Source organism: Lutra lutra, chromosome 3, assembly GCF_902655055.1.
Source record: "Lutra lutra chromosome 3, mLutLut1.2, whole genome shotgun sequence".
Lineage (NCBI taxonomy): Eukaryota > Metazoa > Chordata > Mammalia > Carnivora > Mustelidae > Lutra > Lutra lutra.
In genome coordinates this window covers 90,946,299-90,971,677 of record NC_062280.1, presented here as the reverse complement: position 1 = coordinate 90,971,677, position 25,379 = coordinate 90,946,299, and the positions used below count along the sequence as shown (strand labels likewise).

The 25,379-nt window shown below is 34.5% G+C and overlaps 1 protein-coding gene and 1 non-coding gene across 2 annotated transcripts in view; one reads left to right on the top strand and one right to left on the bottom strand.

Annotated features, from left to right (window-relative positions):
* The window catches only part of LRP1B (LDL receptor related protein 1B), a 1,982,574-nt gene that overhangs the window by 661,297 nt on the left and 1,295,898 nt on the right, over positions 1-25,379 (bottom strand). Inside the window, 4 exon segments of the mRNA XM_047722477.1 lie at positions 2,562-2,806; positions 3,125-3,289; positions 12,204-12,408; positions 14,074-14,271. Of these exon segments, the coding sequence (XP_047578433.1) occupies positions 2,562-2,806; positions 3,125-3,289; positions 12,204-12,408; positions 14,074-14,271 (813 nt within the window).
* Positions 9,160-9,304, top strand: LOC125096518 (U4 spliceosomal RNA). Its single transcript, XR_007126216.1, has one exon. It is a non-coding gene; the product is annotated as a U4 spliceosomal RNA (small nuclear RNA).

Sequence of the window (25,379 nt, the reverse complement as noted above, 5' to 3'; positions counted from 1 at the left end):
CGGAAACTGACTGAATTTCATTTAGGAAATAGCAAGGTCTCACCACAGGTAACATTATCTAAAGGTATATAAAGACTAGAATATCTGCCCTGAATCCTCTTTGTTAAATCAGATCCATACAGTAAAAACCTCCCTATTTTATGCAGATGGTAGGAGTCTCATATAAATCATCTTTCAAGTTAAGTAAAGATGTCCAGAAAATCTCCCCACTAAAAAATGAATTACAGGAATCTCCCATTATTTGGGGAGGAGATATCTGAAGTAGATGCCTAGAACCAGGGATATTACCAAACTCTATATATATCATCTGTTTTCCTATGCATACGTATCTATGATACATGTCTATGATAAAGTCAAATTTATCAGTTAAGCACAGTAATAGATTAACAACAATAATTAATAACAAAAAAGAGCAACTGCAATACTATACTTATTTATAACATTTATTTATAACACTTATAATTTATATTTTTATAAATTTATAACATTTATGTAAATGTGGTATCTCTTTGTCTCAAAATATCTTATCATATTATTCTCACCCTGGCACTTGTGATGATGTGAGATGATAAAATGTCTATGTGATGAGATGAAGTGAGGTGAATGACATAGGCATTGTAACATAGTGTTAGGCTACTATTGACCTTCTAATGATAGTTCAGAAGAAGGATCTTCTGTTTCTGGACCATGGTTGACCGTAGAGAGTGAAAGCACGGAAGAGGGGTCTACTGTATATTGACTGTCTTGCTTCCTTTCTATATATGTGAAAATGTGAGAAGAACTTGAAAGTATCATTTTCATTTCTATTCTGTCACTTTGCTAGGGTTCATGTCCATGTGGACAAATCAGACAGTTAGAAAACAAATATATTGATCTTATTTTGAGGAGGCAAATGTTGTAATACATAAACCCAGGCCATATTTCATGGCCCAATTCATTTAAATTACTCTAAATATAAAAATTACATAAAAAGTACCAGCATAGGCACAAAAATATATAAGTACATATTTTTGCATTTATAAAAATTAAACCAATCCTATGTTTGTCATCAACATATAGTGTTTATGACTAGATACTCTCTCATGCTGAAGAAAAGTTTTAGAAAAGAGGATCTTTTTCTTATTGTACTGGTGGCCTATTGCTGGTCAGAATCATGATTTCCTGAATTATTTCAATTTAGTTAAATCCAATATATTTACTGAATGCCTATTAAGCACGAAAGTGACTAAGCTATATTTTCTCCCCCTTAATGTCTTCATGTTGGACAGATTTGTAAGATGAAAAGAGCAAACAAATTATAGGTGACAGAAAAGGATTAACATGATTGCTCACATAGTACATGGTGTATAGAAACTCCCACATGACAAAGAAGGATCTCTTATGTAAGAAAATTGAAACAGAAATTGAAAGTATCTAGGAAGGAAACTAGATTCAATCAGACTCTGTCAAAGAGAAGGCACAGAATATTTTACAGATGAGGAAATTTTGGTAGAAGTAATAGTATCAATAGAGAATGAAGGTCAAATATTGAAGAAAGAAAAAGGATAAAAGTGGAATTTATAGACCACAGAGGTGAGCATTTTTAGTCACATCTAGGTGTAAAGAATATAACACAAATTTAAAATAAGGCTTGAAGTGTGGTCCATAAGACCAGTGCATTTCTGGGAGTGGAAGATCTGTCTACTCTACACTGAAAGAGAGAGAAAAGGAGAAAATATAACCTCTGGGGAATAGTTGTCATCTGAGCATCAGATGTCTCAAGTAAAAACATGCTAATAATAAGGAAGCATTATTTACATTGGAATGAGATTCTCATAGGTTATGGTACACATTGTAAAGGGGAAGTCTCCACCAAGAGGTAAAAAGGGATGAGCTGATGCTACACCAAATAGCCATACTATCCAGGAAAAAATAAAAACAATAAGGAAAAAGAAATATAAGAATAAAAAAGGAAAAGAAGTGTAAGAATGTCAGGCAAGGATTGATAGAAGAAATGAAATCACAAAGACAGGATGGAGATTACTATTGAAACAAAATGTTGAATACATAGGGAGAGGTGGCACATAGTCTCATGTGATCTCAATTCTCTTAAAATAGAAAAGCTCAAGGAGATGCTCCATTTTTTTTTTATACACCATTCTTTCTCCTCCCAAAATAGCTCACAGGGATCATTTAGGGGAAATATCAATGTGTTCTTGGTGTTCTCATTTAATCTTCTGATCATAATCAGATGATAGATTCTAAAACTGAAGACCTTCTACAACTTCCCACAGTATCCTTTATTGATACAAGCAGTGACTTAAAATGCGGGACTTTGTATAAAACGCTTAATTTCTAAGATTTCTTTATTGCTATGTGAAAGAAATGAAAAGGAAAGAAAAAAAATTTGTATTAATTAAAATAAAGACTGGAACCTCTTCTACAACATGATATACATAAAAATATTAATAACTTAATGCATAAAAGATATTTTACAGTTCAAATATTATATGATTAAAGTGAAAATACTATCTGGGTGGTTAATTCACTACCCTTACCCTGGGGTTAGGGTAAGCACTTACCCTGGGGCTGACGGCTGGGGTGGTATATCTGAAGGTCAAATGGCTGTGCACTTGTCTTCTGAATCACGCTGACATTCTGCCCTGTCCACTTATTGGCTTTTGACAGTGTGTTGGTCCTCCAGTCCGTCCAGTAGACCTCACTCCCATATAAAGACACAGCAAAGGGATGGGAAAGATATTCATGACCTCGAATGATTTCTATCATGGCTGTCCCATCATAGAGGGCTGAATAAATAGCATCTGACCTACAGAAATGTAAATACATTAATTTTATCGGAACTTATTCAAATAGTCCAGTGGTGTTATCATACTACCTAGATAAATGCCAGAGAGAATATTTTATTAAAAATACTTCACGGGTCTGTATCTGACTTGTAGAAAGAAGAAAAAAGCCTATCATAACAAAAACAAACAAAAATCACCACCATCATAATGAAAACAAAACAAAAAAATCACCACCAATTTCGAAGTGTGCATACACGATACTTGCATGTTAGGGTATGTCTTGAGTTTACAAATACTATCTGAGAAAGGTAACAGAAAATACAGAGGAAAAAGATCACCTGGCATCTGTCCAAACTATCCTTTTTTCAAAGTGGTCCACAGTTAGTCCATTAGGCCAAGCTCCAGTTTTCATGTCTTTGTAGATGGTTTTTCTTCCAGCTCCACTCATGGAGGCAGATTCAATGCGAGGAAAATTGGCATCCCAATCTGTCCAGAAAAGAATTCTGAAGAAAAATAAATAATGCTATTGTTTCAGCCATTGAGTTCACAAAGGCTTACTGAGTGCTACTATATGCTAGACACTGGCAGGTAAACAGTCTCAAAAGAAACAGATGTATTATCTACCCACTTGGTGCTTAGAGTCCAGTGGAGAAGACAGACTAAATAAACACAGGAATATATGATTCCAGCTTCTAAAATATGCTGAAGGAAATTTTCATTACGGGAGAAAATAGTAGGTAAGTGATCCACTTAGAGAAGGTGATCAGAGAAAAAAAGGACTTTGACGAGGCTGTATTTACATTGAATCTAAAGTTTAAGTAGAACAGTATAAAGAGCATGATGAGCAAAATAAACAGCAGATATGAAAGCCTTAATAGGGGGAAAAAAGTGGATGATTTGAGGAATAGAAATAAGACCAATGTAGTGAGTAAGGAGGTAAAAGGAAGAGGATGGATTTGAAGAGTGCTACCTAATGGGCTTTGTAGTCTAAGGCAATTATTTGGGATTTTATTCCAAGAGAATAGGAAGCATATTTAAGCAGGGGTGAAACATGGTATCATACATAAGTAGATGATAGTGAGGCAAGAGTATACCAGGTGGTCATTTTAAAGGAACAGCCAAGGATGACAGTGGTTTGGAGTATGGTAGTGGAAGGGAAGAAAGGTGAAAGGATTCAAGGTATATTTGGAGGTGGAATTGCCAGGACTATCTGATCACTGACTATAGGGAAATGAAGTGGAGAATAAATCATAGGTGACTTTGTTTCTTGTTTCAGTAAAGTCAGAGTAAGTGCAAGGAAGAGGGTTTGCCGGGAATCCATAAATAAAATGGAGAAAATGAAAGAGGAACAGATTCTAAGACCTGGGAATTAACTGTGGTCGAGTGTGAAGAGCAATCAAAAGTTTGCTTTGAATTTTTTTTTTAATCTTAAGATTTCAAGATATCCAAAAGGAAGTGTTCAGGAAGCTGTGCGGTATGCCAGGGTGAAGTTCAGAGAAGAAGGCAGGGCTGGACACATGAATTTGGAAATCATCAGTACAGAGATGATATTTAGATTCATAGCAATGAAATAGATCATATGACAAAAGATATAGAGGGAAAACAGAGGAAATCATTATACTTTCATATATACAAACATGAGATTGTTAAAACACCATTTTCATATGTTAAAGATCATCTTTTTTAAACCAAATACTATTTGAGACTCTACAAATTCATGGTGTACAAACAGTTAGTTACAATGGGCATTAAGTGCCTCGTGTCCTGCATTTGATTTTTAAGCCTATTGGGCAATGGATGTTTTATGTTCAATTGACAGTGGTTTAAACTGCTGATGCATGTTTCTATGGTATATTTAATACAGTTACACAATAACTCCACAATCATAATTATTCTCCATATTTTAAGTGCTTACTGTATGTTAAATAGTATTTTTAGCCCTAATACTATTTTCAGCTTTATAGATTATCTCATTTAATCAATCATGAGGCTATGGTTAAAGTTATCTATGTTTTAGAGAGGGAGAACAAACTTAGAGAAGTTAAATTACTTGGGCTACACAGCTAACAATTGGCAGAGGGAGATGGAAAATTGGGCAGCCTAACTTCTGCTCTGATGCTTTTAACATCAAATTCTTTAATGTCATGTCACTAAATAAAATAGGAAAGGGTAAACATCTGGCAGATGATAAGGCCATGTTTGCTAATCAATAAATTGTAGTTGCCTTTTCTATTTTCATAGAAGAACCCAATGAGTAGCATGGTGATTTGGGAAGGGAGAACTCACAGGATTGGAGAGGTAGTGACAGTCCAGTAAATTTTCCCATTATCAGCTCTGACAACATTTTGGTGAGAAATGGTAAAGTTATTGGTAAAAATACCTTTGTTTTTCACTATAATTATATATCATTTAGCTATTTTTCATTCTTCTGTATTTTGAATGATCCTTAAGTATATGAACGTGGTAGATTACCTTGGAAAATAAAATAATCCTCTGGAACAAAATTCAAAATACAATTCAAGCTATCTTTTTCTTTTTTTAAATATTATCTATATTATGTTTATGTAAGGAGATATGGAGCGATGTAACTAAGTATTTACCATGACTTGAATTTTTGAGAAGTATATAGTCTTTAGGACAGAGGAATTTGAAATATGAAATGAATAAAACACAATTCAATACATTATGTAATAAATTTAGTAAGTATGTGCATTAAAAGACTATGGCGAGGGGCGCCTGGGTGGCTCAGTAGGTTAAAGCCTCTGCCTTCAGCTCAGGTCATGATCCTAGGGTCCTGGGATGGAGCCCTGCATCGGGCTCTCTGCTCAGCGGAGAGCCTGCTTCCCTTCCTTTCTCTCTGCCTGCCTCTGTGCCTACTGGTGATCTCTGTCTGTCAAGTAAATAAGTAAAATCTTAAAAAAAAAAAAAAGGACTACAGTGAAGAGAGAAGGAAGATGTAGATGTCCTTGATAAGAGTGGCAGCTCATAGTCAGCTCTGAAGCACTGGGCAGCCTCAAAATATTACTAAATAATTATGCCAATATGTTTCTATGTCAAACTAACTTGGGATCAAGACTGGTATCTGTCACTTTCTCCAGAATATTTAATCTCAGACTCCATTTTCTCATCTGTAAGTAAAATCTCTAACTGTACACACTTATCAGGAGCATTTAGTGAGGTCCTGGATGTAAACAATCTAGCACAAAGGATGACTAGGTCACAGAAAAGACTTGTGCTTCCACGAGCATGCCACCCACACATAGTCATAGAACTGATTTTTTAAATGCTAAATTTCTAAGTATTTCCAAATTTTTAAAGAAATGGAGAGACAGAAAGAGAATTAATACTATTGTCAATGTTTAAATGTCACAGCAACATGTATGTGAAAGTAGAATGTTTTATAAGTCAAAGCCACAAGAAAAGGAATTCAGAGGAGGAAGTTGTAAGATTGGGTTTATCTCAAAGAATGTCTCTCAAAATCTGAGTTTTATGTAAAAAAAAAAAAAGGAAGTTTTAGTTTCATGCAGCAATAGAGGAGTTTCCTGGTCCTGCTATGGGATCATATCTACAAAAATAATATCCAAATTATTCATTCTTTAATCACCAATATTTGAATAAATTAAGTAAACTTCTGAGAAAGGATAAAACAAAGTAATGTATCAGGGATAATGTATTGATAACTGTTGAAGCTTGGTAATGAATATGAAGAAGTTTGTTATGTAATTCATTCTATTCTGTGTATTTAAAAATTTCTATAATAAAAGTTTAAAACTGCAAATAACTCAAAATTAGTAAAATAGATAATTTTTAAGAATATTAAAAATACCAGAGGATATTTATAAAATTTTATAGCTAGATATCATTTTTCTAAAAAGACTAATTTTTAAAGATTAATATGAGAAAAAAACTATCATGTATATACAATACACATATTACTTATAAATTACCTAATATACAATATGTTGCCATAAAGGGAAAACGGAACAAAGATTTAATATAAAGGTAGTAGGCTATTCAGTTAAGTAGTTGAATGTCTTTAAAACAATGAATGAGATGTATTATGTGTCTCACTTCAAATTTAATTTTGGATGCATGCATCTTTTCAGAGACAGCAGATTGTGGTCAGTTTCCCTTAACACTTAGGATTTTAAAACTAAGATTTAAAATGAGAAACAAGACCAATACAGCATCAATCAAACTGATGTGGTATCTTGACAGACAAGGTAGAGTAGAGATATTTGCAAGCTTAAAAATGATTAGGAAAAATAATCACTGAAAACAAACAATGAATTTGAGAATGATAGCTAGTCTGAATATCTATGGATAAACCACCATGAGATCTAGGCAAGGCTGTAATTCACACTCTGGATTGATGACCCAAAGACTTCTGAATATTGTCTTTTGCCTGAATAAGTGGAAAACTAGTGTCTCTCTTCTAACTTTCTACCTAGTTCTGCCTTATGTGGTTGTGGAAATTCCAACACACACACCAGTAACTCTACAATTCTGCACTCTATATTATAGATTTACCAGAGTAGGCACTGTAAACTCTCAAGTATGTGTTTCCACTGGACCATAAAAGCATAGCTTGGGATAATTTGAGACATTCTAAAGTGATTCCTTCATTTCTTCACTAAACATAGCAGCATTAAGCTCTTCTGTAATGCTCACAATGGTCCTAATCTTTCATCAATTCAAGTGGGGAAGTTTCCAATACTTTTTATAAAAGAACATGTTCTAGAATTAGTTCTCCTAAAAATGTTCTTAACTTCACCATAAGTCAGTTTACAATCAATTTAAAAAGTTGATTTCAAGGATCATTGTTTCATAAAATTCTAGGCACTCTTTTATATACTTTATAGTGTGGTATTTTAAAGGAATCATTTCCCCCTTATTACTTTCTTTTTATGGTTAAAGTGTATTAGCATTTCAATGATTGAATTATTTCTTGAAATACACAAAGACTGAATATCTCTTCTTATAGGATGTATGGAAATATTCAGCCACAATTGCTTTTAAAAAAGAGACTACAGTCTAGTGATTCTACAGTTCCTGCATTCATGAGTTAGTGTGTATCAGGATTAAATTGGGTCAATGGACCATGAACAACTTGTATCATTACAGGCATGAAAGGGCCATTATGATCTATCAGGTCAAGCTGTGGAAGGTGAAAATAAATGATCTTGGCAAAAAACAAGGATACTTATCTACAGTCTTTAGGTCTTCTAAAAGCAACAACATCTTTATTAGTTTCATTTAGGAACATTCCCAGATACAATTAAAATTTTATTTTGATGTTTCACTAATCTTCACAACTACTATATCTGCTTTCACAAATTGCAATTGCTATTGCAGAGCCCAGTTATTCTGTCAGATAAAATCTAAACACATAGTGGAGCAGGAGGACACCATGCAGCTGCACAAGTACAAAGGCAAAGACATTTCAAGACCCGAAGCAAATGTCCTGTAAATTTGGAACTCCCTGGTACTTCTTACTCCCTAATACTAAGCTTGAGGTTCAGGGGAGATTCATGGACTCATTCAAGTCACCTTAGTAATAACTATATTCCCTTAAAAAGGAATGAGAGAAAAATGGCTCCTCCCCAAGACTTCCATTTACCATCTTGGAATAACTTGTCACTTTGGACATTGGGTCAAAACCCAGAATAATAAAGGGATGTGGCATGATGGCAAATATGTTTTATAATGTAAAATGAAGACCTGTGGATTTTCTGCCTGGGAAGCAAAGCAGTTGATTAAAAATATTTGTTTCTTGGCATCTGTAAAAAAAGGTCACAAAGGAACCTCAGAGCTGAAGGAAATTCACATGATGTAAGCCTGTCTTCTTGGTCTAATGTTATCGCTCATTTTTTTTTGTTATTGTTCTTTTTCCTTTTCCTCAGCTATGCTGAGGAAGGGAAGCCGCTGTTTGCAAACTTGTTCATTCACTTGTTATTGGAAACAAAGTTTATAGTATCTACCCATTAGCTATCTTTTACTCTATGCTTCTCCCTTTCAGGTTTATCCTTGAGTTTTGTAAGTTACATGTTAACAAAAAGTCTATGAATATGCTTGTATTAATTTATTTAACAAACATATTCAGCACAATTTTATATACTAGGAGTGGGGGATGATTTCACAGACATGGGACCATGTCTTGCTATTAGACTTTGTTTACCATTAGAGAGCTTATGATGTGGTAGGAAAGTAATAGTATTTACAGAAACCATAATTCTAAAAAAATTATTCAGTAGACTTACCTCAAAATACCTATTTTTTAAAAGAAGTTTAAGTTTCTTTGGAACTCCTTTCAATTTTGATTCACACCTTTTTTATATATTTCTTGATTTTTTTAAGAAATAGGGAGAAAATAAGCTTTGCGCAGTGGCAGTATCGTAGCCAATGAGGTTTATCCGAGGCGCGATTATTGCTAATAGAAATAGGGAGAAATTTTATGTTTCTATTTGAATAGATAACACGAAGGCAGTAAGTGGAGTTTTTTAGTTTGTTTTTAAGTATTTATTTATTTGAGAGACAGAGTGAGAAAGAGCACGAGAAGGGGGAGAGTAAGAGGGAGAAGCAGACTGACCAGGGAGCCCGACACAGAACTCGATCAAGAGGACTCCAGGACTCCAAAAGCAGTCACTCAACCGAGAAACCCCTAAGTGGAGTTTAAATCAAATTAAATTATTTTTCAGTGTTTCTTTTCTTGTGCTTTGCTTTGCAGTTCACTGTATGTGTGTGTGTTTGCATGCTTATATGTATTTTTACTATGCTCTCAGCCTACCTTATGTAAGGTCCAATGATTAAAAATAATCAAAATAATTAAATTAATAAAATTTAATATTAATTTAATAATAATTAATATTAATAAATTAATAAATAAAATAATTAATTAAATGATTAAAATTTAAAAATATTTATGGACTTTTTACTAAAATATCCCAAACCTGAAAATATTTTCATATTTGCATTGCATTTTTAAATTTAATTGCTACAGCTGGGCTTTAGAGGTGTTTATGTGAACTTCATATCTTAATTGTATCAATCCACTATAGAATAATTTTTAGCAATAAAAATCCTATTATTATCATGACACCCAAACTTATCAACCTTTCAATTTCTTCCCAGAGTTGTATGAATTAATACTACCTTCTGAGCTTTGATTACTTATACCAAAAAGGATTTTTGTGTATATTTTTTCACTCATTTTATTAAAAAAAATTACTACCATTGTAATTATTTTAATTAGCTGTACAATTTCATAGTAGCAATTAGTAAAAGAAGGCATCGACTTTCTCAGAAGCATTGTCATGTTTTCCTACTCAGAGGCTGGCATTCTACACTAACTTTCAACTCTTAGAGGGTATATTACTTCTGAAGATCTTATGTCACTGGAATACTATCTGATATTTTCACTTAATAGTATTTGTCGGTGATGTGTTGTGTCTCTATTTTTTTTTTTCTCCTCTCAGGTAGGATCCTCTGCAAACTAATTGAGATAAATAATTTTATCCTAAGCATTGTCAGTTCAAAGCTGTAGAAAATAAAGTTTCAACTCCCAGACCTAATGCTTTGTTTGGTCAGACATTTTCAAAGCTTTCCATATGCCGATTTTGTCCTTTTTGTTGTATCTTGTTTTACTCTCTGTGTGCCATCTGTAATTTGAGAGCACTCATAGCTTTTCTACCATATTGGTGTATAAGCTAAAACCACAACTCTCTCCAAAGTATCACTTTCCCTTCTACAGAAAGTTTCCCCTGTGTATAAGGTACTGGTACCACTTAGGTCTACTAGGTGAAAATTTCACACCGGTAGTTGTTACATTGAGGGTAAAACCCCTGTTGGTAATGAAATTTTATGGGAAGTAAAGGGTCAGAATCAGGAAGTTAGCTGTAATCTCAGGAATAGTCTGTTTTAAAAAATGAATTTTTCACTAAACATAATATATCTCTTCCCAGTGAACTGTTATTATAGGAATTAATGAATAAAATGGGCAAAATGTAGACTGTATAAATAAGAGAACCACTCTCTAAGGTAAAAGATACAGCTACTGCTTTGCTCCTTGCTGCCAGATCTCTGTTTTTTTTCAAAAGCAGCCAGAAATCCAGGACTGTATACAAAATGCCTTAATATTTTAAGTTTGGACAAGTAATAAATAAATTCAAAACACTGTAGAAGTTAAGCAAACATAAGAGTTGCCTATTTGGAGCCCTGTTCTAGGCAAGCTGCTTTGGTCCTTTAATTTTTGTGTATGAATTGAAGAAAAGAACAGACTTCCTAAACCATTGATTTCTATACTTCGGCATAAACCAGAGCACCAGCCAGAAATTGTGGTCAGGAAGGTGACTTAAGCACAGGCTCCCTTTTCTCTCTTCTGCATTTCATTAAACTACCTCCTGGCTGATTCTCCTTCCTCATTGGTGTTCCCTGGACTTTGTATTACTTGAAGGTACAGAGACAAAAAAATAAATCAATCGAAATAAAAATGAATTAAAAAAATTCTGATCTGCTAACCTTTAACCTTGACAATGGTTTTGGGTTTGTAAAATAATTACCAAGGATCTTCCACATATTTACCATCTCCTCAAAAACAACCAAATGATAAAGGTATCATCCCTGATTTATGAAAGAAAAAACTGAAATTTAAAGGAAGATAATAGAGTTAAGTGGATTCTCCAGAGAATAACTGAGTGAATAGAAATTGGAGCCCTTGTTTTCCAGGGTTTTCTTGTCTCTCTTCTGCTCTTTCACAGAGGAACACACAAGGGAACACCAGGGCCAATTAGCTGAGTTACTCAACATTTGACCTTGTTTTCAAGAATCATGTGCCTTGTCTTTCCAACACCCCAAAAGTCAGTGTCTCATCACTGGACTCCTTCAACCTTATACTAATTTTCTTTTAAACTGACTCCAAGTACTTATAAAATACGTAAGAGGTGGTGCAATTAACATCTATGACTATTTGTACCAGAGACTGGTCCTGTGGTTTGGAACCATTAGAAACAATTATAGCATCTCTTTGACACGTCACAGAGAAATTCATTAAATTACTGCTTCAAAATTGAGTTGCAATAGCTTTCAATAGGGCTTAATGCCCATATTTAGAAAAAAGATATTTCTATCCTCTAAAGATACCTATGTAAGCAATCTTATAACCAAATTCATGCTAATAAACTTGAACTGATTTTATATATATATGTTATATATAATATAAATAGATGTAGACATACATTAGACATAAATATACACAATTATACATATACATATGTAAATATACATAAATATACATAATATATACAACATGCACAAAATAAGCAATCTGACTCATAATTTACGAGATAATTGAACTCAGTATTCATTTAAAAGATTATTTTTTTATGCCAAAGCGAATTTGTAAAAGGCAAACTTCTTTACCCATATCTTGGGTCCAAAGCAATGGCCCTGGGGTGTTCCATGGCTCCAGCGATTAGTGTAGTTCTTAAGGAGCCATCAAGTTTGGCGACTTCAATTTGGTCCAGATTGCTGTCTATCCAGTATATATTGCCTGCTATCCAGTCAACGGTCAGTCCTTCTGGGGTAGCCAAGCCATGCTCCACAACCACTTCTATCGCACTGACCCCTACAAAAAAAAAAAAAAAAAAGAAAAGAAAAGAAAGAAAAGAAAAGAAAACCAATACTTGTACCCATTCGATGAATGTGTTATGCGCGCACACACACACAAGGCCTCCTTAAAAGCAGCACAGAGTTTTGAAGTATTATATTGAGTTTCAAAGATAAAGTGCAAACGTGTTACCTGGCATGATGGAAACTAAGACTCCGAATTTAGAATTACTGATCTTTCCTACCAAAAATCTTTAATTTCTTAAGCCCTTTCAGTGACAGTGCAATAGAATTTTTGAATAACTTTAAGGCTAAACAATAGTGTTTAGATTTCAAAAAAATTATATTTCTTGTTTCTGACTTTTGAAATAGAACACAGGATTTGGGGAATAAGAATGATGTGCTAGTTAAAATTAGTGCAATTTAGTATCAACATTGATCTTCAGGGGTAGAATAAAGAGAAAATGCCCCTCTGGGGCAACATGCATTATAGCTAGTCAGTAGCCACCCTTTTCTGAAGCATGATAAATAAGATGACTTTACTGCACTTACCCTTAATAAAGATAAGATCCAAATCTCACTCCCTGCCCCTTCCTGGGCCATAGGACTTACACTATATAACATGATTACAAATAAGAGAGGAAGGCATTAGTTTGGTCTAAATTAAAATAAACAATTTGGTAATGTCCACTAATGATCTATTTATCCACTTTTTAATTTCTTTTGTAATTAAAATATTTTTTCTAATAGGATAACACTTAATAGTTTACGACATTGTCAGTGTTTTTGTTAGACATTTTAACAGACTTTTTTTTTAGCCCTTAATCATCTAAGCCCAAGGATCTAAATCCATCACTTGAAACCAGTCTCTTACAATATGCCACAGACACAAATTCACAGGTGAATCACATATTTATTATCATTTTTCCAAAATTGCAAATGTGACTTAAGGAGAAATTCAGATTTTTATAGAAACACATGGACTTTGGAATGCTACACAGAGCCAACATTTCCAAAATGATTATTACATATATTTATCTCAGAGCCTTGCTACTTAAGAAGTGTCATTAGACAAGAGTTAAGTCAAACTATGATAAAAACATTTAGTTCATATTAGTGGTCTTTGGGACAATTCATTATATGATGAAATTTTGCTTACAAAATAAAATATTTTAACTCGCAAACATTATGTCTACTAGTATGTGGCAGGCAGTAGTTATTTCTTATAAGTATTTTTCTTTACCAAATGTCCATGGAAAAGCTCACAATTTGAAAATTGTATGCCTAGGGACACCTGGGTGGCTCAGTTGGTTAAGCGGCTGCCTTCGGCTCAGGTCATGATCCCAGCGTCCTGGGATCGAGTCCCACATCGGGCTCCTTGCTTGGCAGGGAGCCTGCTTCTCCCTCTGCCTCTGCCTGCCATTCTGTCTGCCTATGCTCGCTCGCTCTCCTCTCTCTCTGACAAATAAATAAAATCTTTAAAAAAAAAAAAAAAAAAAGAAAATTGTATGCCTAGCACAGGCTCCCATCATTCATTCCCCTCCCTCAATATATTTTCACACATAAACTTGACATCCCTGGTTTTACATATATGAGGGAGAAGGCAAAGAATGAAAGTGCAAAGATTGATCTAAATCCCATCTCATGACAGCATATTTTTCTAAAATTTTCATTTAAAAATTACCTCCACTTTCAGAAAGCTTGCCCCGGTATATCCTGTCTTCTACAACATCTGTCCAATAAAGCAAACTTTGATTGAAGTGAAAATCAAGTGCTATTGTGTTTCTCAATCCAGGAACAAGTAGACTATAGTCTCTTTTATGAAGATCAATTTTTCTGATCTCATGACGAATAGAAAAGATGATGAATGCTTCAAAGGGATCTGAAAATAAATGTATTTTAATAGGCTTATAAAAATATTTATATGCTTTCATAAGTAGGATAAAACACTTTGAGGTCAAGTCCAATTATTTACAAGCATAATTTATTATATAATTCTTTGTTATTCCAGGAGCAATTTCTTTTAATCCAACATTTATAAGAAACTTGAAAATTTTAGGCTTATATATATTCATTAAAATAAGGTATAAATATGTTTTTATTCCTTGGATCTTTCTACATTTGATTCTGATTAAAGAACACAAGAATTATTGGAATTCCAAGACAAAATGGGGGTTTTCTATCTTTGTGGAGCTTCAGCTGACAATCTAAACCATGGAAACATCAACATAGGAATAGCTAAGAGCTGACTAAAATGCTTTCTGCTACTCTTAACCCATCACAAGCCTATAGCTCCATAAAGGAAAGAGATCCAATAAAAGAGGATTTCTTTGAAGAGAGTTACGGTCTTAGAGTTAGAGTGCACTCCCCATAAGAGGGTAGATGATGACTTTCTCCACAGTCTGACATTTACTAAAATTACATTATCAGTTTGGAAATGTGCTAATTACTATTGGGCATCTCCAAAACCTATTTATTCTCTTTGAAGTATATATATATATATACTTATATATATATATATAAGTATATATTTATATTTATATAATATAAGTATATATTTATATATTATATATATAAATATATAATTTATATATTTATTTATATATATAAAATATATAAGTATATAAATATATAAAAAAATTATATAAATATATATAAATATATAAAAAATTATAAATATATATATAAATATATATAAAAATATATAAAAATATATAAGTATATGTTTATATATATATAATTATATATATTTAATATATATATTTATTTATTTGTCAGACAGAGATCACAAGTAGGTAGAGAGAGAGGAGGAAGCAGGCTCCATGCTGAGCAGAGAGACCAATGTGGGGTTCGATCCCAGGACCCTGGGATCATAACCTGAGCCGAAGGAGCCCCTGAAGTATATTTTAAAATCACTATTTATTTGTTTGACATCTACCTTCATCACTGGTTTATATGCTTTATTAAAACAGAGATTTTGGGGCACCTGGGTGCCTCAGTGGCTTAAGCCTCTGCCTTCGGCTCAGGTCATGGTCTCAGGGTCTTGGGATCGAGCCCCGCATCAGGCTCTCTGCTCAGCAGAGAGCCTGCTTCTCTCTCTCTCTCTCTCTGCCTGCCTCTCTGCCTACTTGTGATCTCTCTGTCAAATAAATAAATAAAATCTTAAACAAACAAACAAACAAACAAACAAAAACAGGGATTTGTTTGCTTAGTCCATTATGATGGGTCTAGTATCAAGCACCAGGAAGAACACAATTCATACCAAGTCTTAGATTTAGAACAGTGCTAACCTAGGCTGCCTGCTATTGATGTAGGGAAATTACTGGTCTGCCCCAACCTCCACCAACTGAGCATGAATCTACTTCAGTGAGTTCTGCCTAGAACATTAAGTAAATGTGTTTTGAATGAACAGATGTGAAACTGATTCCATCTTAAGCAACCAGCTTATAGCTACTATGGGACAGAGCTCGGCAATGATCAGTAGAGCCACCTAATTTACCTGAAGCTGAAAGCATAGTATAAGTAAGTCCAACCAAGGCCGCAAGGACTAATCTGAAGGCCTGAGATCTTGTGAACAATAATTATGTATATTATTGTGATATTACAGGTCTTGTGGTAATTTATTGCACAGTATTATGGTTTCTACTGCACAACATTACTGTGACAGTAGCTAACTGATATAAAATACCAAACATGTATTAAACAACTAGTGCCAAACAGCTCCCAATAGAACAAATACTCATAAAATTTTAAATCCAGAATTTAGTGTTTTTGAAGTATAGAAAACGGTTCTATTGGGTGTACAGTTATTTAAAAGGGAGAATACCTAATTATTAGGTATTAGGATTAGGATGCCTTGTGCAAATCAGCTCTATGAAACAACTGCTTGCCTTTGAAAATTTTGTTATTTTTTTTAGAAAAGGTCTTCATGTGTAAAATGGAGTTAATGATAACCTCCTTTAAATTTAACTTAAATTGCTGTTACCAGAATCCAATTAAATAATGCAGATACATTTGTTTAATAATCTCAAAATCATCACAGCGAATATAAATATGGAGGTAACTGTGAGGTAGTCAAAAAGTAATAGATTTGAAGTCACAAAATGAGGAATTAAAACAGAACCCTTCTACTAATTGGCTGTGTACATTTGAGACTTTCTGATCCTCAATACTTTTTTTATTTATAAAATATGTAACATACTGAGTTAACAGGATAATTGATAATTAAAAGTGTGGATTCTTAATATCTCAATAAATATTTAATTATTATTATAAGTCTTAAATTTCAAAGATTTCCCAAAGGAATAAGCAAAAGAGATATTGCATAAGAGAAAAGGCTGGAATGATAATATACCAAAAAGGAGTTGAATATTTCTTAGCATGTGCCAAAGCTGGTGACATTTCAGTTCTGAAGAGCTTCCCCATCCTTTGGCTTATAGTTTGCCCTTAGTTAAGCAGTAAATTAAAAGTGCAGCAGCTACTTGCTAAATAAATTTAGATTTAATAGCTACTAAGGGACATAGAGTTTCAAAATTGCAAAGCAATAATGTGCTGCCTTTCCTTAGAAAATCACACCAGAAAAAGGAAATGATTTAAAGAAAAAAGAAAGAAAGAAGGAAAAGAAATGCCAAGTTCCACTTCCGCTAACATTGGAAGACATCTGTTAAAAAAACACCACAGTGTTAGAGGATGCACTGATGAATGTCTTCAAAATATGGACAGTTTCTGAAAGAGGATGCCTGTAGCTGCAGCTATTTAAAACAAAACAAAAAAAAAATCCTGGCAGAGCATAATCTCAAAGGAAGTAGCATAACTAAAGGGAAAATCCCATAATTATTTTTTGGAAAAAGAGGATGGGAATAATAGCTTGGTCTCAAAAACTTCTCTGGGCCCATCAGCACCCTAAAGACTGATGAGAATCTGAATGAAGAAACAAATAGGCATGTAATACATTAAGGGAAAGGAGCCAGGTTCAAAACTCTATAGAGGTGGGATGCCTGGGTGGCTAAGTTGGTTAAGCATATGCCTTCAGCTCAGATTATGATTCCAGTCTTGTATCTGGCTCCTTGCTCAGCAAGGACCCTGCCTCTCCCTCTGCCCACTTCTCTCTCTTTCTCTCTCTAACAAATAATTAAAATCTTAAAAAAAAAAAAAGTCTATAGATGATATGATTCCATTGCTATGACATTTTGGAAAAGGCAAAACAACAGAGACAGAAAACAGAACAGTGGATGCCAGAGGCAAGGGGTGGAAAAGGGATTAATTGCAGATTTTTAGACAAAAATCGCTACCTTCCCACAAACAACCACCAACCAAGAAGACAAAATGGAAACAGAACAAAACAAAACAAAGAAAGAACAAATACACACTAGCAACAACAATGAAAAAGGATAAGAAATCTGGGAATGAAATTATTAAGAAATATACAAAGATTATACAAATAAATTTTAAAACACCAATGAGAGAAATAAAGACTTCAATAAATGGAAAGGCATGTAATATTGTTAGATAGAAAAAAAAAAAAGAAAAAAATAATGTCCCAAAGAACTAACTTCTGCCTGAATTAATTTATAAATTTCCTGTGATGAATAAAAATGACAAATACTTTTCTTTAAAAATAATACTAGGTAACTCTAAAGATTACATTAAAAATGTGTGACTAGGGAGTCAAGATGGTGGAGGAGTAGCAGACTGAGATGACATCAGGTCACAGGAGTTCAGCTAGATAGTTATCAAACCACTCTGAACACCTACAAACCCAACAGGAGATTGAAGAGAAGAAGAGCAGCAATTCTAGAAACAGAAAATCAATCACTTCCTAAAAGATAGGACGTGCAGAGAAGTGAAGCCAAAGTTAGGGGAAGATAGACTACAGGTAGGAGGGACCAGTAAAATCAGAACTTTTAGAAGTCTGCTGCACTGAGGGACATCACTCCAGAGACTAAGCAGGGGTGGAGCCCTCACTGGGAGAGTGTAGTCTCAGGTCCCACAGGGTCACAGAAGGATCAGGGGTGTCTGAGTGTAGCAGAGCTCACAGGTATCAGAGTGGGGAAGCTGACTACAGAGACGGAGCCAAGGAATGAGCTCTTAGCTTGGGGTTATCTTAAACTGATCCGTGGCACAGTCAGACCACTGCTCTTTGAGCAGGGACCTCACAAGTGGCAGATCTGGGGAGATTCACCTTCATCTGCCGGAAAAGCAGAGCAGCAGGAATCTGCTGGGTTTGGAGACTCCAAACAGGGCTGTGTGCCAGAGACAGAAGTGCTCAGTCACAGGCCAGGTGAGCTAGGAGCACAACTGGAGACCAGGGATACAGGAGTGACTGAATGCTTTTCTCCAAGCGTGCACTGAGGAGTGGGGTCCTGAGCTCTTGGCTCCTCTGGGCCAGAGATTGGAAATTTGCCATTTTCATTCCCATCCTCCAGAGCTCTACAGAAAGCATTCAGGTAACAAAAGCTCCCAAGAGCGATCACCAGCAGATTACTTAGCCCAGCCCTGGCAAGGGCAGTGCAATTCTGCCTCGGGCAAAGACATTTGAGAATCACAACAACAGGTCCCTCCCCCAGAAGATCAGCAAAAACATCCAGCCAAGAACAATCTCACTGATCAAGGAGAACAGCAGAAACCCAGAGGAGAGGAAAGCAAAGCATGGAATTTTATGTCTTTCTCACCATGATCCTTTAGTCTTGCAAAGTTAATTAATTTTTTAATTTTATTTTTTCTTATTCTAATTTTTTTAACTTTTCCTCTTTCCTCTTTTAACAATTTTTAACTAGATTATCTTAACAATACCTTTCCAAAAAATATATTTTTAAACCCTCATTATTATAGTCATATTTTATCTTTCATTGTATTTAACTTTATTTTTTGTATTCATATAGGGTTTTTCCTTCCAAAAATTTATGGGATACAATTTCTCCTAATAGATCAAAATATACCCTAAATCTAGCACAGGGCTTTTTTCTAGTTTCCAGCCTGACCAAATTATGTCCACTTTCTTTTTCTTTCTTTTTCCAACCAACTTATCAATTCCTTTTTTAGAATTTTTTAAAATTTTCATCTTTACAGTCATATTCTATCCCTTCATCGTGTTTACCCATATTTTTCTATATGTGTTAGTTTTTTATTTCTTTAAAATTTTGGTAGGTAGTTTCTTCTAAGAGACCAAAATACCACCCAAAGTCAAGTGGGTGGCTCTGTTCTATTCACCAGACTAATTTATATACATATATTTTTTAATTTTTTAATTTTTTTAAAACTTATTTTTACCCCTGTTCTTTTCTCCCCCCAATTTGGGAGTCTCTTCTGATTTGAATAGTGTACATTCATCTGGGGTCTTTGCCTTCCTTTAAGTGTCTTATTCTCTCGTTCATATATTCTTATCTGGATAAAAAGACAAGGCGGAAAAACTCACCCAAAAAACCAAAAAACAAAAAACAAAACAAAACAAAACAACAACAAAAAAAAAACAGTACAAGAGGCAGTACCAACAGCTAGGGACCTAATCAATATGGACATTGGTAATATGTCAGATCCAGAGCTCAGAATGACAATTCTCAAGGTGCTGGCTGCATTCGAAAAAGACATGGAAGATATTAGGGAAATGCTGTCTGGAGAAATAAGACCCCTAAATAAAAGAACTAAAATCTAACCAAGCTGAAATCATAAAAAGCTATTAATGAGTTACAATAAAAAAAAAATGGAGGGTCTTACTGATAGGATGAATGAGGCAAAAGAGAGAGATAGTGATATAGAAAACCAAATGACAGAGAATAAAGGTGAGCAAAAGAGGGAAGAACAACTACTGGACCACGAGGGGAGAATTAGAGAGATAAGTGATACCATAAGATGAAATAATATTAGAATAATTGGGATTCCAGAAGAAGAAGAAAGAGACAGGGGCAAAAGGTATATTGGAGTGAACTATTGTAGAGAATTTCCCTAATACGGCAAAGGGAACAAGCATGAAAATCCAGGAGGCACAGAGAATCCCCCTCAAAATAAATAAGAATAGGTCCACACCCTGTCATCTAATAGTAAAACTTACAAGTCTTAGTGACAAAGAGAAAATCCTGAAAGCAGCCCAGGATAAGAAGTCTGTAGTGTAAAATGTTAAAAATATCAGATTGGCAGCAGACTTATCCACAGAGACCTGGCAGGCCAGAAAGAACTGGCATAATATATTCAGAGCACTAAATGAGAAAAACATGCATCCAAGAATACTATATCCAGCTAGGCTATCATTGAAAAGAGAAGGAGAGATAAAAAGCTTCCAGGACAAAGAAAAACTAAACAAATATGTAAACACCAAACCAGCCCTACAGGAAATATTGAAAGGGGTGCTCTAAGCAAAGAGAGAGCCTAAAAGTAGTAGACCAGAAATGAACAGAGAAAATATACAGTAACAGTCACCTTACAGGCAATACAATGGCACTAAATTCATATATCTCAATAGTTACCCTAAATGTAAATGGGCTAAATGCCCCCCAAAAAGAAAAAAATACTAATTAAAACCACAGAAGGGTATCAGAATGGATAAAAAAAAAACAAGACCCAATATGCTGTCTATAAGAAACTCATTTTAGATCCAAAGACACCTCCAGATTTAAATTGAGGGGGTGGAGAACAATTTACCATGCTAAAGGACATCAAAACAATGCTGGGGTGGCAATCCTTATATCATATAAATTAGATTTTAAGACAAAGACTATAATAAGAGATGAGGAAAGACACTATATCATACTCAGAGGGTCTGTCCAACAAAAAGATCTAACAATTTTAAATATCTATGCCCCTAAAATGGGAGCAGCCAAGTATATTAGCCAATTAAAAACAAAATCAAAGAAACACATCAACAATAATACAATAATAAAGGGGACTTGAACACTCCATCACTGAAATGGACAGATCATCCAAGCAAAAGATCAACAAGGAAATAAAGGCCTTAAATGACATACTAGACCAGATGGACATCACAGACATATTCAGAAAAATTCCATCAAAAAGCAACAGAATATACATTCTTCTCTAGGGCACATGGAACATTCTCCAGAAAAGATCACATCCTGGGTCACAAATCATGTCTCAACTGGTACCAAAATATTAGGACCATTCCCTAATATTTTCAGACCACAATCCTCTGAAGCTAGACTCAATCACAAGAGGAAAGTTGGAAAGAACCCAAATACATGGAGGCTAAAGAGCATTGTACTGAAGAAGGAATGAGTCAACCAGGAAATTAAAGAAGAATTGAAAAAAAAATTCATGGAAACAAATCGTAATGAAAACACAATGGTTCAAAATCTGAGGGAGACAGCAAAGGCAGTCCTGAGAGAAAAATATATAGCAATACAAGCCTTTCTCAAGAAACAGGAACAGCCATAAGTACAAAACCTAACCCCACATCTAAAGGAGCTGGAGAAAGAACAGCAAAGAAAGCCTAAACCCAGCAAGAGAAGAGAGATAATAAAGATCAGAACAGAAATCAATGAAATAGAGACCAAAAGAAAAAAAAAAAAGTAGAATAAATCAACGAAACTAGGAGTTGGTTCTTTGAAAGAATTAATAAGATTGATAAACCCCTGGCCAGACTTATCAAAAAGAAAAGAGAAAGGACCCAAATTAATAAAATCATGAATGAAAGAGGACAGATTACAGCCAACACCAAAGAAATAGAAGCAATTATAAGAACAAATTATGAGCAACTATGTCAACAGATTTGACAATCTGGAAGAAATGGATGCATTTCTAGAGACATATAAACTGAACCAGGAAGACACAGAAAACCTGAATAGACCCATAACCAGTAAAGAGATTGAAGCAGTCATCAAAAATCTCCTAAGAAACAAGAGCCCAGGGTCAGATGGTTTCACAGGGGAATTCTACTAAACATTAAAAGAAGAATTAATACCTGTTCTCTTGAAACTGTTCCAAAAAGTAGAAATGGAAGGAAAACTTCCAAACTCATTTTATGAGGCCAGCATTACCTTGATCCCAAAACCAGACAAAGACCACACAGAAAAGGAGAAATACAGACCAATATCCTTGATAAACACAGATGCAAAAATTCTCACCAAAATACTAGCCAAGAGGATACAAAAGTACATTAAAAGGATTATTCACCCCGACCAAGTGGGATTTATTCCTGGGCTGCAAGGTTGGTTCAACATCCACAAACCAATCAATGTGATACAATATATTAATAAAAGAAAGAACAAGAATCATATGATAATCTCAATAGATTCTGAAAAAGCATTTGACAAAGTACAGCATCCTTTCTTTATCAAAACTCTTCAAAGTGTAGGGATAGAGGGTACATACCTCAATATCATCAAAGCAATCTACGAAAAACCCACAGTGAATATCATTCTCAATGGGGAAAAACTGAGATCTTTTCCACTAAGGTTAGGATTATGGCAGGGATGTCCATTATCACCACTGCTATTCAACATGGTACTGTAAGTACTAGCCTCAGCAGTCAGACAACAAAAAGAAATAAAAGACATCCAAATTGGCAAAGAAGTTGAAATATCACTCCTTGCAGATGATATGATTCTTTATGTGAAAAAAACAAAACTTGTACAGGAACTTGTACAGGAATTCAGTAAAATGTCAGGATATTAAATCAATGCACAGAAATCAGTTGCATTTCTATACACCAACAACAAGACAGAAGAAAGAGAGATTAAGAAGTCAATCCCATTTACCTTCATGAAGATCAAAAGTTATTGCACAGCAAAGGAAACAGTCAACAAAACCAAAAGACAACTGACAGAATGGGAGAAAATATTTGCAAACAACATATCAGATAAAGGGCTAGTATCCAAAATCCATAAAGAATTTATCAAACTGGGGTGCCTGGGTGGCTCAGTGGGTTAAAGCCTCTGCCTTTGGCTCAGATCATGATCCCAGGGTCCTGGGATCGAGCCCCGCATCAGGCTCTCTGCTCAGCAGGGAGCCTGCTTCCTCCTCTCTCTCTGCCTGCTTCTCTGTGATCTCCATCTGTCAAATAAATAAATAAAATCTTAAAAAAAAAGAATTTATCAAACTCAACACCCAAAGAACAAATAATCCAATCAAGAAATGGGCAGAGGACATGAACAGACATTTCTTCAAAGAAGACATCCAGATGGCCAACAGACACATGAAAAAGTGCGCCACCTCACTTGGCATCAGGGAAATAAAAATCAAAACCACAATGAGATAACACCTCACACCAGTCAGAATAGCTAAAATTAACAATTCAGGAAACAACAGATGATGGAGAGGACATAGAGAAAAGGGAACCCTCCTATACTGTTGGTTTGAATGCAAGCTGGCGCAGCCACTCTGGAAAACAGCATTGCGGTTCCTCAAAAAGTTGAAAATAGAGCTATCCTAAGACCAAGCAATCGAACTACTGGGTATTTACCCTAAAGATGCAAATATTGTGATCTGAAGGGGCACATGCACCCAAATGTTTATAGCAGCAATGTCCACAATAGCCAGACTGTGGAAAGAACCTAGATGTCCATCAACAAATGAGTGGAAAGAAGATGTGGTATCCATATATACAATGGAATACTATGCAACCATCAAAAGAAATGAAATCTTGCCATTTGCAATGATGTGGATGGAACTAGAGGGTATTATGCTGAGCAAAATAAGTCAATCAGAGAAAGATAATTATCTTATGATCTCCCTGATATGAGGAATTTGAGAGGCAGAATGGGGTTTTGGGGTGTAGGGAAGGAAAAAATGAAACAAGACGCTCTTGGGAGGGAGAAAAACCATAAGAGACTCTTAATCTCACAAAACAAAATGAGGGTTACCAGGGGTAGGGGGATAGGGAGAGGGTGGTTGGGTTATGGACACTGGGGAAGGTATGTGCTGTGGTGAGTGCTGTGAAGTGTGTAAGCCTAATGATTCACAGACCTGTAACCCTGGGGCTAATAATACATTACATGTTAATTTAAAAGAAAAAAGTGTGACTAACCAAGAAATTTCTAGGGGAATATAAAATAAGGTCTAATAACAGATATTAAGATATATTATAGTATCTATAAAATAAATAATTTGGAATGAAGTATTTTAGTGACACCTGGGTGGCCCAATTGGTTGAATATCCAACTCTTGATTTCAGCTCAGGTCATTACCTCAGAGTTGTGGGATCCAGAATCACAGTAAGCTCTGTGCTCAGCATAGAGTCTGCTTGAGATTCTTTCTCTCCCTCTCACTCTGCCTTTCCCCTTACTCATGCTCTCAATACATAAATAAATAAATAAATAAACAAATAAATAAAATCTTTAAAAAAAATAATCTCGGTACTAACCAGTACTAAACTATAGAGCTAAGAAACATGACAGTTTTGGGGTATCTGGAGAAGAAATTAAGTTAGAAAATTTCCTGACTTAATTTAAAAAATTATTTCTAAATAGCTTAATAAGTTTAATGTAATAAATGATAGTATGAAAGTCTTGGAAGTAAATGTAGAATAATTATTTTTAGAACTCTAGAATGAAAAAAGCCTTTGTCCATTTGACACAAAACATAGAAGAAAAAAGAAAAAAATGATTTTAATATATATTAAAAAATTGTAGGGGGAAAAAGACAAGTGACAAACTGCATAGAACATTTGCAATATAATAATTCCTATCATTATAATTAATATAATTGATACAGATGTACAAATATTGAAAAATTTCAAATATTTTGTAAGTTGAAAATAGCAAGACATAAACAATACACAATCTATGCTACTATTTATAACAAAAATCAAAATATTTTTCTAGACCTATAAGAAGGTTTACCATAGAATACTTCTTGAAGGTTTAATGAGGGAATGTTTTTACCTCTGCTGTGGGAACTGGTGACTGGGGTTCAGAAGTGGGGGAGAAAACTTTCACTTTATTTGCCATTGATACAATTTTTTAGCACTACCATATATTTTTCTAATAAGATTAACAATTTTAAGAATAAAAATTCAAGCTAACAATAGAAGGAATTACCATT